The sequence below is a fragment of the Salmo salar genome, chromosome ssa23 (assembly GCF_905237065.1).
Source record: "Salmo salar chromosome ssa23, Ssal_v3.1, whole genome shotgun sequence".
In the NCBI taxonomy this organism is placed as follows: domain Eukaryota; kingdom Metazoa; phylum Chordata; class Actinopteri; order Salmoniformes; family Salmonidae; genus Salmo; species Salmo salar.
Window position 1 is genome coordinate 42,399,199 of NC_059464.1, and position 17,208 is coordinate 42,416,406.

At 44.7% G+C, this 17,208-nt stretch overlaps 1 protein-coding gene across 3 annotated transcripts in view; it reads left to right on the forward strand.

Annotated features, from left to right (window-relative positions):
* Nucleotides 1-5,949: 5,949 nt before the first annotated feature.
* LOC106584649 (EGF-like repeat and discoidin I-like domain-containing protein 3) overlaps nucleotides 5,950-17,208 on the forward strand; it is a 45,562-nt gene continuing 34,303 nt past the window's right edge. For 2 of the 3 annotated variants that reach the window (XM_045706075.1, XM_045706076.1), the window contains exon 1: nucleotides 5,950-6,173. In XM_045706075.1, the coding sequence (XP_045562031.1) occupies nucleotides 6,092-6,173 (82 nt within the window). In that variant the 5' untranslated portion in view covers nucleotides 5,950-6,091. The remainder of the gene's footprint in view (nucleotides 6,174-17,208) is intronic. The other variant, XM_045706077.1, reaches the window with a different exon arrangement.

Below are 17,208 nucleotides of genomic sequence, written 5' to 3' on the forward strand. Positions count from 1 at the left end.
CAAGACACCCCCAATAAAGGAGTGCTTCTGCAGGTGGGGACCACAGACCACTTCTCAGTTCCTATGCTTCCTGGCTGATGTTTTGGTCACTTTTGAATGCTGGCGGTGCTTTCACTCTAGTGGTAGCATGAGACGGAGTCTACAACCCACACAAGTGGCTCAGGTAGTGCAGCTCATCCAGGATGGCACATCAATGCGAGCTGTGGCAAGAAGGTTTGCTGTGTCTGTCAGCGTAGTGTCCAGAGCATGGAGGCGCTACCAGGAGACAGGCCAGTACATCAGGAGACGTGGAGGAGGCCGTAGGAGGGCAACAACCCAGCAGCAGGACCGCTACCTCCGCCTTTGTGCAAGGAGGAGCAGGAGAAGCACTGCCAGAGCCCTGCAAAATGACCTCCAGCAGGCCACAAATGTGCATGTGTCTGCTCAAACGGTCAGAAACAGACTCCATGAGGGTGGTATGAGGGCCCGACGTCCACAGGTGGGGGTTGTGCTTACAGCCCAACACCGTGCAGGACGTTTGGCATTTGCCAGAGAACACCAAGATTGGCAAATTTGCCACTGGCGCCCTGTGCTCTTCACAGATGAAAGCAGGTTCACACTGAGCACATGTGACAGACGTGACAGAGTCTGGAGACGCCGTGGAGAACGTTCTGCTGCCTGCAACATCCTCCAGCATGACCGGTTTGGCGGTGGGTCAGTCATGGTGTGGGGTGGCATTTCTTTGGGGGCCGCACAGCCCTCCATGTGCTCGCCAGAGGTAGCCTGACTGCCATTAGGTACCGAGATGAGATCCTCAGACCCCTTGTGAGACCATATGCTGGTGCGGTTGGCCCTGGGTTCCTCCTAATGTAAGACAATGCTAGACCTCATGTGGCTGGAGTGTGTCAGCAGTTCCTGCAAGAGGAAGGCATTGATGCTATGGACTGGCCCGCCCGTTCCCCAGATCTGAATCCAATTGAGCACATCTGGGACATCATGTCTCGCTCCATCCACCAACGCCACGTTGCACCACAGACTGTCCAGGAGTTGGCGGATGCTTTAGTCCAGGTCTTGGAGGAGATCCCTCAGGAGACCATCCGCCACCTCATCAGGAGCATGCCCAGGCGTTGTAGGGAGGTCATACAGGCACGTGGAGGCCACACACACTACTGAGCCTCATTTTGACTTGTTTTAAGGACATTACATCAAATTTGGATCAGCCTGTAGTGTGGTTTTCCACTTTAATTTTGAGTGTGACTCCACATCCAGACCTCCATGGGTTGATAAATTGGATTTCCATTGATTACTTTTGTGTGATTTTGTTGTCAGCACATTCAACTATGTAAAGAAAAAAGTATTTAATAAGATTATTTCTTTCATTCAGATCTAGGATGTGTTGTTTAAGTGTTCCCTTTATTTTTTTGAGCAGTATATATTAAAATAAAGTAAAAATAAATAGAATAGAGTTGAATACAATGACAGAAGGGAACTTCAGTATAATGATAAACACAGTAGGCTATGGTGACAGATATAATAAGGGTTTATCATTTGAAAAACTCTTCACTTCTCAGTTAGAAACAGTAGTAATTATAGATGACTCATGCAGTAAACATACTGACCCTCTCCCTCACCTGCTGCGTATTGTACGCTAATGAGGAGCATATGGAGCTTTGAGGTCATCAAAGAGCTTTACTGGAGAGCTCCCGACTGGAAGATCCCTTCTGGAGAGCTCCCTACTGGAAGATCCCTTCTGGAGAGCGCCCTACTGGAAGATCCCTTCTGGAGAGCTCCCTACTGGAAGATCCTTTCTGGAGAGCGCCCTACTGGAAGACCCTTTCTGGAGAGCTCCCTACTGGAAGATCCTTTCTGGAGAGCTCCCTACTGGAAGATCCCTTCTGGAGAGCTCCCTACTGGAAGATCCTTTCTGGAGAGCCCCCTACTGGAAGATCCTTTCTGGAGAGCGACCTACTGGAAGATCCCTTCTGGAGAGCTCCCTACTGGAAGATCCCTTCTGGAGAGCTCCCTACTGGAAGATCCTTTCTGGAGAGCTCCCTACTGGAAGATCCCTTCTGGAGAGCTCCCTACTGGAAGATCCCTTCTGGAGAGCGCCCTACTGGAAGACCCTTTCTGGAGAGCTCCCTACTGGAAGATCCCTTCTGGAGAGCTCCCTACTGGAAGATCCCTTCTGGAGAGCTCCCTACTGGAAGATCCTTTCTGGAGAGCGCCCTACTGGAAGATCCCTTCTGGAGAGCTCCCTACTGGAAGATCCCTTCTGGAGAGCTCCCTACTGGAAGATCCCTTCTGGAGAGCTCCCTACTGGATGATCCCATCTGGAGAGCTCCCTACTGGAAGATCCCTTTTTAGAGAGCTCCCTACTGGAAGATCCCTTCTGGATTGCTCCCTACTGGAAGATCCCTTCTGAAGAGCTCCCTACTGGAAGATCCCTTCTGGAGAGCTCCCTACTGGAAGATCCCTTCTGGAGAGCTCCCTACTGGAAGATCCCTTCTGGAGAGCTCCCTACTGGAAGATCCCTTCTGGAGAGCTCCCTACTGGAAGATCCCTTCTGGAGAGCTCCCTACTGGAAGATCCCTTCTGGAGAGCTCCCTACTGGAAGATCCCTTCTGGAGAGCTCCCTACTGGAAGATCCTTTCTGGTGAGCTCCCTACTGGAAGATCCCTTCTGGAGAGCGCCCTACTGGAAGATCCCTTCTGGAGAGCTCCCTACTGGAAGATCCCTTCTGGAGAGCTCCCTACTGGAAAATGCACTGTATCCCTTCCACAGTGGTCACATTCCAGAGATCCATTTGTAGATCCTAACACCACCAGTTACAGTAAATGGTGACGTCCTTCGATGTGACGTCGGTAAATGTGGTGACAGTGAATATAATGTATGTGTCCGCCAATCAAAAGGACTATTTAATTAATGGCTAAAGTGGGTTATTGCTTATTGCTTATAACCACCTAGCCTCACCAACATTGTTTTTAGAATGAGTTTATCTGAGAGTCCTAAAGCTTGTATGGACTCTCATGTACAGTACCAGTCAGAAGTTTGGACACACCTACTCATTCAAGGGTTTTTCTTTATTTTTACTATTTTCTACATTGTAGAATAATAGTGAAGACATCAGAACTATGAAATAACACATATGGAATCATGTAGTAACCAAAAAAGTGTTAACCAAATTAAATATATACTGCTCAAAAAAATAAAGGGAACACTTAAACAACACAACCTAGATCTGAATGAAAGAAATAATCTTATTAAATACTTTTTTCTTTACATAGTTGAATGTGCTGACAACAAAATCACACAAAAAGAATCAATGGAAATCCAATTTATCAACCCATGGAGGTCTGGATTTGGAGTCACACTCAAAATTAAAGTGGAAAACCACACTACAGGCTGATCCAACTTTGATGTAATGTCATTAAAACAAGTCAAGATGAGGCTCAGTAGTGTGTGTGGCCTCCACGTGCCTGTATGACATCCCTAAAATGCCTGGGCATGCTCCTGATGAGGTGGCGGATGGTCTCCTGAGGGATCTCCTCCCAGACCTGGACTAAAGCATCCGCCAACTCCTGGACAGTCTGTGGTGCAACGTGGCATTGGTGGATGGAGTGAGACATGATGTCCCAGATGTGCTCAATTGGATTCAGGTCTGGGGAACGGGCGGGCCAGTCCATAGCATCAATGCCTTCCTCTTGCAGGAACTGCTGACACACTCCAGCCACATGAGGTCTAGCATTGTCTTGCATTAGGAGGAACCCAGGGCCAACCGCACCAGCATATGGTCTCACAAGGGGTCTGAGGATCTCATCTCGGTACCTAATGGCAGTCAGGCTACCTCTGGCGAGCACATGGAGGGCTGTGCGGCCCCCCAAAGAAATGCCACCCCACACCATGACTGACCCACCGCCAAACCGGTCATGCTGGAGGATGTAGCAGGCAGCAGAACGTTCTCCACGGCGTCTCCAGACTCTGTCACGTCTGTCACGTGCTCAGTGTGAACCTGCTTTCATCTGTGAAGAGCACAGAGCGCCAGTGGCGAATTTGCCAATCTGGTTGTTCTCTGGCAAATGCCAAACACCCTGCACGGTGTTGGGCTGTAAGCACAACCCCCACCTGTGGACGTCGGGCCCTCATACCACCCTCATGGAGTCTGTTTCTGACCGTTTGAGCAGACACATGCACATTTGTGGCCTGCTGGAGGTCATTTTGCAGGGCTCTGGCAGTGCTTCTCCTGCTCCTCCTTGCACAAAGGCGGAGGTAGCGGTCCTGCTTCTGGGTTGTTGCCCTCCTACAGCCTCCTCCACGTCTCCTGATGTATTGGCCTGTCTCCTGGTAGCGCCTCCATGCTCTGGACACTACGCTGACAGACACAGCAAACCTTCTTGCCACAGCTCGCATTGATGTGCCATCCTGGATGAGCTGCACTACCAGAGCCACTTGTGTGGGTTGTAGACTCCGTCTCATGCTACCACTAGAGTGAAAGCACCGCCAGCATTCAAAAGTGACCAAAACATCAGCCAGGAAGCATAGGAACTGAGAAGTGGTCTGTGGTCCCCACCTGCAGAAGCACTCCTTTATTGGGGGTGTCTTGCTAATTGCCTATAATTTCCACCTGTTGTCTATGCCATTTGCATAACAGCATGTGAAATGTATTGTCAATCAGTGTTGCTTTCTAAGTGGACAGTTTGATTTCACAGAAGTGTGATCGACTTGGAGTTACATTGTGTTGTTTAAGTGTTCCCTTTATTTTTTTGAGCAGTGTATTTTATATTTGACATTCTTCAAAGTAGCCACCCTTGGCCTTGATGACAGTTTTCCACACTCTTGGTATTCTCTCAACCAGCTTCAGTAGGTAGTCACTTGGAATGCCCCTAAAGCTGGTCTCATGTATCTCAAAGTGTCATAATATTAGAACAGAGCAGAACACAGCCTTTAAGTTGACCTAAAACATTTTTTTAAAGAGAGATCATAGTGATTTCCATGTACTTACTTACTTACTCACTCTATCAACACAAATCACCTCTGGCACCACGGATAGATCTCAGCCTGTACAACACCCACACTCAGTCTTATAGTGCGTCTTAACGAGAGAGAGAGAGAGTACAGTAGTTAGTTATCCAGTTCATCCGGTGGCAATGTTAAGCCACATACCTGGCTTATCAGGTACAAAACACATTCAAAAAGCTTTGCATAAACACTAGTTTAAACAAAAAATGTAATAATGAAAATATGATCACTTTTCCGTACGTTTTTCCCGTTCTAACCAGGTGGACAGTAAAGTATCTAAGTATCTTATTCTGTTCTGTTCCATCCATTCCATGCTATTATATTATCTCCTATTCTTTCTATTCTAACATGTGAGGTGAAATATCATTCCACCAAATCTCCAGCAACCCCCCCTTACTATAGACACAGATTGTGGAAGATGTTTTTATTTAACCGGTCAGTTTATTTATTTATTTAGTCAGTTAAGAACAAAGTATTATTTTACAATGACGGCCTATCCGGCCAAACCCTCCTCTAACCCGGACAACGCTGGGCCAATTGTGCACCGCCATATGGGAGATCACGGCCAGTTGTAATACAGCCCGGGATCGAACAAGGGTCTGTAGTGAAACCTCTAGAACCGACATGCAGTGACTTAGGAGCGCTCACTCAGGAGATCTTCCAAACTAAACTGTTTGATAGGATACGTAATTATGCATCAACAATACATTACAATCAATTTACCATTCTCACTCTGACTGTTTCTAGCCTTTTCACAGCGCTATATTTACATTCAACCGTTTTTTTAAATCACACCCCAGGGGAGAGCTTACAATTATAAAACATAATGTAATTGGATGGAAGCATAGATGCACGTGCTCACTCTGACGCCTGCTAGGTTTTATTGGGCGATTTGGTTTCCATGGCCCGGTGCCCCGGGTGAGCGGTCCAGAGCCCTTAAATAAATTAGCCACCTACCCCGAGCACCGGGCAATGCAAAACGAACTTGCCCAATCTCAACACAAGCAACACTACACCGAGCAGCTGTGTTTTTGTCAGAGCTGAGGAGTCGTCCAAACGTCCGCAAGAGTTAAAAGAAAGAGTGAAAGAGGCCACAATGAAGACCCAAACTACATTCGCCTTCTCCGTACAACTATTTGCTCTTTGTTTTCTGGTTGGTGCCATTTACACAGTGAATGGTAAGTATTTTTTGTTTGTTTATAGTAAACCTTTATAATGCGTTTAGCACGCCGTGTGTCGGTTGACGGTAGATATCAGTCGGTGGTGTCATGACTGTTTTTCTTCGGAAAGTGGTGCAATTTATATATATTCGACAGTGTGTGGGTAAGAGGTAGACATTCCAAGCCTGGCATAAGAGGTAGACATTCCAAGCCTGGCATAAGAGGTAGACATTCCAAGCCTGGCATAAGAGGTAGACATTCCAAGCCTGGCATAAGTGGCAATACCGATTTAGTTTATTCCCCAAAGTAACAACCGCGCATTCCTGTGTTGGGAATTTGAGAGTTATGAGTGAGTCATTGGAACACATTGCCGCATGGAATCGAGTACGTTTTGCTTTGACTCTGTAGAAAAATATATATTTTGCTTTATTTGCTCTAACAATATGCAGTGGACGGTTTAACACACTTATCTACAGTGGTGGTTGGTTAAGTCTGACGTGGCTAATCTAATTTGTATCACTCCCGCGGTAACAATTGTGCTTAAACTACTATTCTATGTAGGTTTAAAGATCACATAAACCGTTCATGGTTACAGTGCCTCACAAACCAGGAAACCTATTCTGAATAACTATTCCAAAAATCTTAAGGCATAAGTAGTTAAGTATAAAAACCTCCTAATGAAAAAACTCACACCTAAGGACATTCTGTTCAAAGTGCTCCTCACAGTGGTGTCCATTATGTTTGTCCAACTCTCATCCGCATGTCGTTGGCACTGCTTTGTTTGCGCCCAGGAAATGTGGACAAATAGAAAGAACATACAAGACTGTTGCCTTCATCCTCAACTGTCGTCAGAAAAGTGGACATTTTGTGACCAGCAGTAGCCTACTTTTCAGTTTGATATGCCTAAGCATGTGGGCAATTCCACAGTAATGGCATTGCCCCGAGACTCCGATTTCAAAGTTTAGCTCACCATACAACTCTAGGCACAAGGACACATTTTAACAATTTACACTGAACATTTTACAAAAACACATTTACTGGAAGAACTGCAGATGGAATTTTGGTAAAATCTCCCAGTTTTCTTTAATTTGTCCACGTTTCCCAAAAACTCTGTTAAATATCTGCTTTTAATTAAGATTCAAGATGTCTGCAGAAAGAATGGGGTGTCAGCGACGACATGACACCCTGACTTTGAAAAATCTCTTTTGGTTATTGAACTACAGTAAGTGAGGTGGATTTACACCCGATAACTGAATTTCATCATGGGTCCCTGATCTGTACTACACAGGAATGCATAATAATGGATATGAATGTCATTCTCTTCATGGTGATGTTTCCTAAATAGGTTGTAGCAGGTATCCTCTTTTGCGTATTTGGGTATTACTCTACACACTGACTAGGCTTGGGTGGTTTACCGTATCCCTTGGCTTTTACCAAATGTTTATTTTTAAATGCCATCAACTAATTCTTTTAAGTTTTTCAATTAATATGAATATTTGTAGCTACTTTTTAAGTTAATACCTGCAGTCAACTTGTGCAATACGTTAGGAGATAAAGCAGATTGACTTCTTCATTTCACCTGACACATGATTTTACATTTATAATGCTTACTGTAGTCCTCCAGAACAGTTGAGCCAGTCACGTGTTTGTTTGTAAATAGCACAACGGGAGAAAGTGGGAGCTGGTGAGTCCATAGCGTTGTGTATATGTGTATATATATATATATATATATATATATATCAGCTATTCTCTTTTGTGTGTGTGTGGCCCATGGGAGGTGAGGAAGTTACACACGTATACAATTCACTACTAAATGTTTGCCATCAGATATCTTATAATGGCTTTAATGCCAGAAGTCAAAGAGCTCTGGTTGAGTTCTGTACAGTTGCCATTTTTTCCCTGTGCGTCCTGCTAGCATTTTGTTCCCCCTCGTCTGTTGTTCTCCCATCTGCTCCGTGTGCTGCTGTTTCTTTAGGAAAAACACAGCTACTGAACTTTGCACAATTTCTCTCGTTCACTTTCGCTCGTAAATGTCCACACTCATCGAAAATGACATTTGGTAGCTACTAGCTACGCTTGTATAACTTTGAGCTGGATTTGCCTGTCTTTGCGATTAGTTTGATAGTTTTCGCTCGTTAGCATTTAGCTAACAGCATCTGTGATTTCATTGTTACTTTGTGCTAATTTTGTTAGCATTCTGGTAAGAGGCCAAATGGACTTGTCTTGCATGTTAGCGCTCCCTTGTGTGCTATGTTGGTAATACTGTAAATCCCAGGATGAGAGAAGGTCGGTATGACAATATTAAAATCTGGATACCTCCCAAGCCTAACACTGACTATTCTTTTAATGACCTCTGCCCTCAAGTAAGACCAAATTGTTCCAGACCGGATCAAATCTGAACCAATCATAGATGTACGTCTGTTTCACAAGTTTGGACAACAAAGTACACTAGAGTACATTATAGTGTCTTCAACTCGTGTACTGTGCTGTCCAAACTTGTGAACTCAACTGTGGTTTGTGACTACTGTGATTTTCCCCTTGTAGCCAATTCAATTGCAGAAATTACATTACCAATTTCCTAACAGAATTTACAGTTTTAATATTTTAATAATTCATAAAGAAAATTGATATCAGTAAAAGCACTAACCAATTGATAAGTCTACCTTTTACATGTTACTTCTGTGAACTTTTATTATCAGATTCCTCCTCATGAGGGAGAGAAATTAGAAAATATCTTAGATGTTTTTTTTTTGGTAACAGAATTTCAAGGCAATGTTTCTTAACTTGCAGAACAATTCCTCCAAAATAAAGTATGTGTTGATATTAGTTGACAGGGGTCTTTACTTTGTGTTTTGCTGTATTTTGAATACCTTTTAAGACTTTCTTTCTGCTAGATGTTTTCTAAGACCCATTTCCCATCTGTTTGACCAGAAATAAAAACCTTTCCTTATTCCTAATATTTAACATGGGAAATGTATAAAGTGTGTGTGTGTGTGTGTATGTATGTATGTGTGCTTTAATTTCTCAAAAATATAGACACCTAGCTTTCATTTAACACCAATTTGACATGCTTCTAATTTCTGAAAAATATAGACACCTAGCTTTCATTTAACACCAATTTGACATGCTTCTATGTACTTTACATGTTGGTGCTCATGGGTCCTTTTACATGGAAATGACCATATGTGACCCACCACCTCAATTCGTTCTTATGTAGCAACATTTTAAGTGTTATTTTTGTATTTTTTTTTTACATCGGATAAAAGTATAGACTCAGAGCTACAAAATGGTAGCAGTTGAAGAACAATGGGAAGTAATTCTGCTTTGAAAGTTGATAAACTTGTAAACCCACTTTTGAGAAAATGTCCCTTGAATGTTTTGGTACACCTACTGGAGAGCTCTTTGTCTACACCTATTCAGCATTATTCACACCCTCTTAAGCCTTAGCCCCACCCATCTCTAAGGATTCACATGTGAGGCCATGTGCTAAACAGAGTGAGTAAGGTAGTGTAGTAAACAACCAAAGATTTCAAGACTAAAAGTGCTGAAACTAGTAGCCTACAATAAGGAAGAATTCCAGGTAAAAATGCACTTTATTTAGTCCTTGGCCTATATCCTAATCTGACTTTGAAAGTGTACAGATAAAAATATTGTGTGTGTGTATATATATATATATATATATATATTAGATGATGCTTACCCAGACACTTGTCTAAATTGATGTCATGTGAAATAAATGCTGTAACCACCCCCCCAGCCACATCTAGCTAAGTGGATGGGTCACTATTGTCTAGACATGTACACATGTTCATGAAATACAATAGATGGTCATAATCATCCCCAGACACACCTGGCTAACTTGATGAATTATGTAATCATTCTCTTGTGAGGTGGAGTCTTTTGTTTAGACAGCTAGCTAGCTAAACAATGAACCATAATCCCAACCCATAGCTACAATACAAATGGATTGACATAGCTAGTCACTATGCATGAAATGCTGTAGTATCAATCTGCAGGTAGCTAAAGCTAACCAACTAGGTTCGTAGTACTCTGCTGTATTATTGTGCATGCAATGATGGTCCATGGTGGTCAATAATGGGGGGGGGGGAACTGTTAGTTGTGTGAAGTAATGTCTTTGTAATATCACAAACGGCCGTGGCAGTTTCACCGCTACGGATTGCAGCTTTAAAGGAGAAAATCCCTGCCCTAAAATACAGTCAAACTAAATTTTCTTCTCAAGGGCATTAGACTAGTCACGGTAAATGGGTGTGGCGGCTGCAGCAACCCAACATTGAGTCACTTCTCTGGATGTTGCCGGCGGAGGTAGAATTCAGAGTTCAGGTCTGGGAACTTCCTGCCATTAATGACCACTCCAAGCCATGCAGAAAGTATTCATCATACATTTACATTTAAGTCATTTAGCAGACGCTCTTATCCAGAGCGACTTACAAATTGGTGCATTCACCTTATGATATCCAGTGGAACAACCACTTTACAATAGTGCATCTAAATCTTTTAAGGGGGGGGTTAGAAGGATTACTTTATCCTATCCTAGGTATTCCTTAAAGAGGTGGGGTTTCAGGTGTCTCCGGAAGGTGGTGATTGACTCCGCTGTCCTGGCGTCGTGAGGGAGCTTGTTCCACCATTGGGGTGTCAGAGCAGCGAACAGTTTTGACTGGGCTAAGCGGGAACTGTGCTTCCTCAGAGGTCGGGGGGCCAGCAGGCCAGAGGTGGATGAACCCAGTGCCCTTGTTTGGGTGTAGGGCCTGATCAGAGCCTGAAGGTATGGAGGTGCCGTTCCCTTCACAGCTCCGTAGGCAATCACCATGGTCTTGTAGCGGATGCGAGCTTCAACTGGAAGCCAGTGGAGAGAGCGGAGGAGCGGGGTGACGTGAGAGAACTTGGGAAGGTTGAACACCAGACGGGCTGCGGCGTTCTGGATGAGTTGTAGGGGTTTAATGGCACAGGCAGGGAGCCCAGCCAACAGCGAGTTGCAGTAATCCAGACGGGAGATGACAAGTGCCTGGATTAGGACCTGCGCCGCTTCCTGTGTGAGGCAGGGTCGTACTCTGCGAATGTTGTAGAGCATGAACCTACAGGATCGGGTCACCGCCTTGATGTTAGTGGAGAACGACAGGGTGTTGTCCAGGATCACGCCAAGGTTCTTAGCACTCTGGGAGGAGGACACAAGGGAGTTGTCAACCGTGATGGCGAGATCATGGAACGGGCAGTCCTTCCCCGGGAGGAAGAGCAGCTCCGTCTTGCCGAGGTTCAGCTTGAGGTGGTGATCCGTCATCCACACTGATATGTCTGACAGACATGCAGAGATGCGATTCGCCGCCTGGTTATCAGAAGGGGGAAAGGAGAAGATTAATTGTGTGTCGTCTGCATAGCAATGATAGGAGAGACCATGTGAGGATATGACAGAGCCAAGTGACTTGGTGTATAGCGAGAATAGGAGAGGCCTAGAACAGAGCCCTGGGGGACACCAGTGGTGAGAGCGCATGGTGCGGAGACAGATTCTCGCCACGCCACCTGGTAGGAGCGACCTGTCAGGTAGGACGCAATCCAAGCGTGGGCCACGCCGGAGATGCCCAACTCGGAGAGGGTGGAGAGGAGGATCTGATGGTTCACAGTATCAAAGGCAGCAGATAGGTCTACAAGGATGAGAGCAGAGGAGAGAGAGTTAGCTTTAGCAGTGCGGAGAGCCTCCGTGACATAGAAAAGAGCAGTCTCAGTTGAATGCCCAGTCTTGAAACCTGACTGATTAGGATCAAGAAGGTCATTCTGAGAGAGATGGCAGGAGAGCTGGCCAAGGACGGCACGTTCAAGAGTTTTAGAGAGAAAAGAAAGAAGGGATACTGGTCTGTAGTTGTTGACATCGGAGGGATCGAGTGTAGGTTTTTTCAGAAGGGGTGCAACTCTCGCTCTCTTGAAGACGGAAGGGACGTAGCCAGCGGTCAAGGATGAGTTGATGAGCGAGGTGAGGAAGGGGAGAAGGTCTCCGGAAATGGTCTGGAGAAGAGAGGAGGGGATAGGGTCAAGTGGGCAGGTTGTTGGGCGGCCGGCCGTCACAAGACGCGAGATTTCATCTGGAGAGAGAGGGGAGAAAGAGGTCAAAGCACAGGGTAGGGCAGTGTGAGCAGGACCAGCGGTGTCGTTTGACTTAGCAAACGAGGATCGGATATCGTCAACCTTCTTTTCAAAATGGTTGACGAAGTCATCCGCAGAGAGGGGGGAGGGGGGAGGGGGAGGAGGATTCAGAAGGGAGGAGAAGGTAGCAAAGAGCTTCCTAGGGTTAGAGGCAGATGCTTGGAATTTAGAGTGGTAGAAAGTGGCTTTAGCAGCAGAGACAGAAGAGGAGAATGTAGAGAGGAGGGAGTGAAAGGATGCCAGGTCCGCAGGGAGGCGAGTTTTCCTCCATTTCCGTTCGGCTGCCCGGAGCCCTGTTCTGTGAGCTCGTAGTGAGTCGTCGAGCCACGGAGCAGGAGGGGAGGACCGAGCCGGCCTGGAGGATAGGGGACAGAGAAAATCAAAGGATGCAGAAAGGGAGGAGAGGAGGGTTGAGGAGGCAGAATCAGGAGATAGGTTTGAGCAGAGGGAAGAGATGATAGGATGGAAGAGGAGAGAGTAGCGGGAGAGAGAGAGCGAAGGTTGGAACGGCGCAATACCATCCGAGTAGGGGCAGAGTGAGAAGTGTTGGATGAGAGCAAGAGGGAAAAGGATACAAGGTAGTGGTCGGAGATTTGGAGGGGAGTTGCAATGAGATTAGTGGAAGAACAGCATCTAGTAAAGATGAGGTCAAGCGTATTGCCTGCCTTGTGAGTAGGGGGGGAAGGTGAGAGGGTGAGGTCAAAAGAGGAGAGGAGTGGAAAGAAGGAGGCAGAGAGGAATGAGTCAAAGGTAGACGTGGGGAGGTTAAAGTCACCCAGAACTGTGAGAGGTGAGCCATCCTCAGGAAAGGAACTTATCAAGGCGTCAAGCTCATTGATGAACTCTCCAAGGGAACCTGGAGGGCGATAAATGATAAGGATGTTAAGCTTGAAAGGGCTGGTAACTGTGACAGCATGGAATTCAAATGAGGAGATAGACAGATGGGTCAGGGGAGAAAGAGAGAATGTCCACTTGGGAGAGATGAGGATTCCAGTGCCACCACCCCGCTGGCTCGATGCTCTAGGGGTATGCGAGAACACGTGGGCAGACGAAGAGAGAGCAGTAGGAGTAGCAGTGTTATCTGTGGTAATCCATGTTTCCGTCAGCGCCAGGAAGTCTAGGGACTGGAGGGTAGCATAGGCTGAGATGAACTCAGCCTTGTTGGCTGCAGACCGGCAGTTCCAGAGGCTGCCGGAGACCTGGAACTCCACGTGGGTCGTGCGCGCTGGGACCACCAGGTTAGAGTGGCAGTGGCCACGCGGTGTGAAGTGTTTGTATGGCCTGTGCAGAGGGGAGAGAACAGGGATAGACAGACACATAGTTGACAAGCTACAGAAGTGTTGTTTCTTGTATTATTGTCTCTTGTGTCTTTAGAGAACTGTTTCACTTTGATATCCTTTTTCTTCTGTCCTGATTTTCTCTTTCTTTTCTTCTGTTAACTAGATATTCTTTGTTGTTCTTCGTTAGCTAGCTAGCTTCTTCCAAAAGAGTCCCTAGCAACTGCTTAGCAACTGGTAAACAATTCAGCTAGCTAAGATAACTACAATTTTATGAAAAATAGTTATTTTTCAAAAGCCTATCTTCTTTGTTTGTTGCTTGTTTTTTCTCCTATTCAGTCTTGCAGTTTTCTTTAGCTTTTTTCCGATGTACTTCACTCTAAAAACCATGTAAATTTCAATATTTGTAGGAGCTCATTTTTCAGCTGCTGCTGCTCAAATTTGAGTTCCGTACCTCTTGTCCTATTCCACATTTCTATTGTGTCACAGCCTGAATTCAAATCAATTACATTTTTGCACATTTTTTGAAAAATGAAATACAGAAATATAATTTTACATAAGTACAGCAGTGAGTGTTTCTGGGTAAGTCTTTAAGAGCTTTCCACACCTGGATTGTGCAACATTTTCCCATTTATTGTTTCCTAAGTTCTTCAAGCTGTGGTTGTTGATCATTGCTAGACAACCATTTTCAGGTCTTGCTGTAGATTTAAGTCAAAACTAACTCAGCCAATCTGGAACATTCAATGTATTCTTAGTAATCAACTCCAGTGTATATTTGGCCTTGTGTTTTAGGTTATAAGGTGAATTCATCTTGTCTGGTTGCAAGCTTACTGACTCAGCTTTTGCTCCTGGATTTTGCCAGTGCTTAGCTCTGTTTTTTTTCTGTTTTTTTTATCCAGAAACTCCAGTCCTTAACGATTACAAGCAAACCCATAACATGATGCATCCACCACTATGCTTGAAAACATGGAGAGTGGTACTCATTTGATTGGGGATTTGCCCCAATACAACTAACACTTTGTATTCAGGACAAAAAGTGAATTGCTTTGCCACATTTTTTGCAGTATTACTTTAGTGGCTTATGGCAAACAGGATACATGTTTTGGAATATTTGCATTCTGTACAGGTTTCCTTCTTTTGACTCTGGCATTTAGGTTAGTATTGTGGTGTAATTACACTGTTGTTGATCCATCCTCAGTTTTCTCCTATCACAGCCATTTAAAACTCTGTAACTGGTTTAAAGTCGTCATTGGCTTCATGGTGAAATCCCTGAGCGGTTTCCTTCCTCTCTGGCAACTGAATTAGGAAGGACGCCTGCATCGCTGTAGTGACTGGGTGTATTCATACACCATCCAAAGCGTAATTAATCAAGGGCATATTCAGTTTCGTTTATCTTTACCCATCCACCGATAGGTGCCCTTTGCGAGGCATTGGAAAACCTCCCTGGTCTTTGTGGTTGAATCTGTGTTTTGAAATTCACTGCTTGACCAAGAGACCTTATAGACACTTGTATGTGTGGGGTACAGAGATGAGGTAGACACTATTATTGCACACAGTGAGTCCATGAAACTTATTATGTGACTTGTTAAGATCATTTTTATTCCTGAACTTATTTATGCTTGCCATAACAAAGGGGTTGAATACTTATTGACTCATTTCAGCTTTTCATTTTCAATAGAATTGTAAACATTTCTGAAAACATTATTCCACCTTGACATTATGTGGTATTGTGTGTAGGCCAGTGTAAAATAAAAAAAAATAAAGTCAGCCTGTAACAAAATGTGTAAAGTCAAGGGGTGTGAATTCTTTCTGAAAGCACTGTACCTGTCCGTATACTTTCCTCACTGAACCCTTTCAATGTTACTGAACCACCAGCAGCCCTGCTGCACCAGGGAGGCAAGGAAAGGCCACTGTTTTGGTCTTCATCCTGCCCTAGCAGTGTCATATATAAAATGTTTACAAGACCAGGGAAGAACTGAAGGGTCTGGGAATGAAGGCAGGGGGTTTGTTATGGGTAGCTTTGACTGGGAAGGCTCAGAGTAAGATTCAGTGCCTGATTGACAGGAGCTGAGCTTTACTGGGCTGTCCTGGTTATTCATCCACAATAGTTGCTGCAAAGGACAATATCAGAGCCAGTATAGTTTGGGTTGGTTCTATGGTAGGAATCAGGGTCACTGGTCCCCTGTGTTCGGACTTGTGGGGAGGGAAGTGCAAAGCCATGTTTTGTGTGATGCTGAGGCGTAGCTTCTCACAACAAGACCACTCCAGTCAGCTGAGAGAGACGAGGCTAAATATAGCTGGACTGCAGGGCCAATTGCTCGATTTCTAGTGTGTGTTTGTCCTATGAACCATTCAAAAGGCTGCTGCCTGCCATAGCACTTGCCATCTGCAGTGCCAGTAGGGTCCAGCCTTTGGGGACCCGTCTTATTTTGTTCTGATGACTTTACTTTTAATGTCAACCGATTGGGTCTCATATTAATTTTAAATAACGACCGGCTAATGAATCTTTCATCGCAGTATGGAACATTCTAATTCGGGCTTCAATCATTGTCACTCGTCCCACATTCCAATCTGCTGTGTTAAATATTTTAAACGCCATCCCATGATCTGATACATGTAGCCAAACTCCATTCAAACTTCACAGCGTTATTTTGTGGCCACCAAAGAGACTCACTTGATTTAAAACCTTCCACAGTTTTACAAGATGCGTTTCTGCTCGTTCTACACCACCTGAAGTGTAACACAGAGAAATGGAGTCATTCAGACACCAAAAGGTTGTTGATTGAATCCCTGAGCTGACAAGGTAAAAATCTGTTGTTCTGCCCCTAAACAAGGCAGTTAACCCACTGTTCCTAGGCAGTCGCTGTAAATAAGACTTGCCTAGTTAAAATAATAATATACTCGTGTATAGCATGAAATTCATAGAAGCTACTGTAGCCTATGTGAGTTAGCATACCTCTGAGATTAAGTTCAGGTATTATTCCCTTCGTTTCAGTGTGCTTTCATCTTCTTTGGTGCTTAATGAATATTGACGCTGAAGGGGATTTTCCCCCCCCCCCGGTTCCCATTTGGCGCCTATGGCAGTAAGTCAATGGACTTCGGCTGGTGCTCTACAGGTCTCAGACCCTGACAAATATCCTACAAATCATCTGTAAATTATCAACTGTGTCCAGTAGAAGCTCCTGCTAGCAAACTTGCAACATTGTATAAAATATTCTGGGCACACAGTTACTTGCTCCAGTGAACTCGGGACAGACACAGCTGTAGGCTATTTGTGCAAGCGATAAGAAGTAGGAGCGGCAGGTAGCTTAGCGGTTAAGAGCTTTAGGCCAGTTACCAAAAGGTCACTGGTTCGAATCCCTGAGCTGACAAGGTGAAAAAATCTCTGTGCCCTTGAGTTAAGCACTTAACCCTAATTGCTCCTGTAAGTCACTCTGGATAAGAGCTTCTGCTAAATTACTCAAATGTGAAAAAGTAATCAGGTATTTATTACGCATTACAAATATTTGTCCAATACATTGAGGAAATATTATCATTCTCAATGGATTCTAACAGACTGTGTTACTTGCTGTTTGAGGTGAAGAAAAATTACTTTTGAGAAGCTCCACAGCTCATTAGTGGTG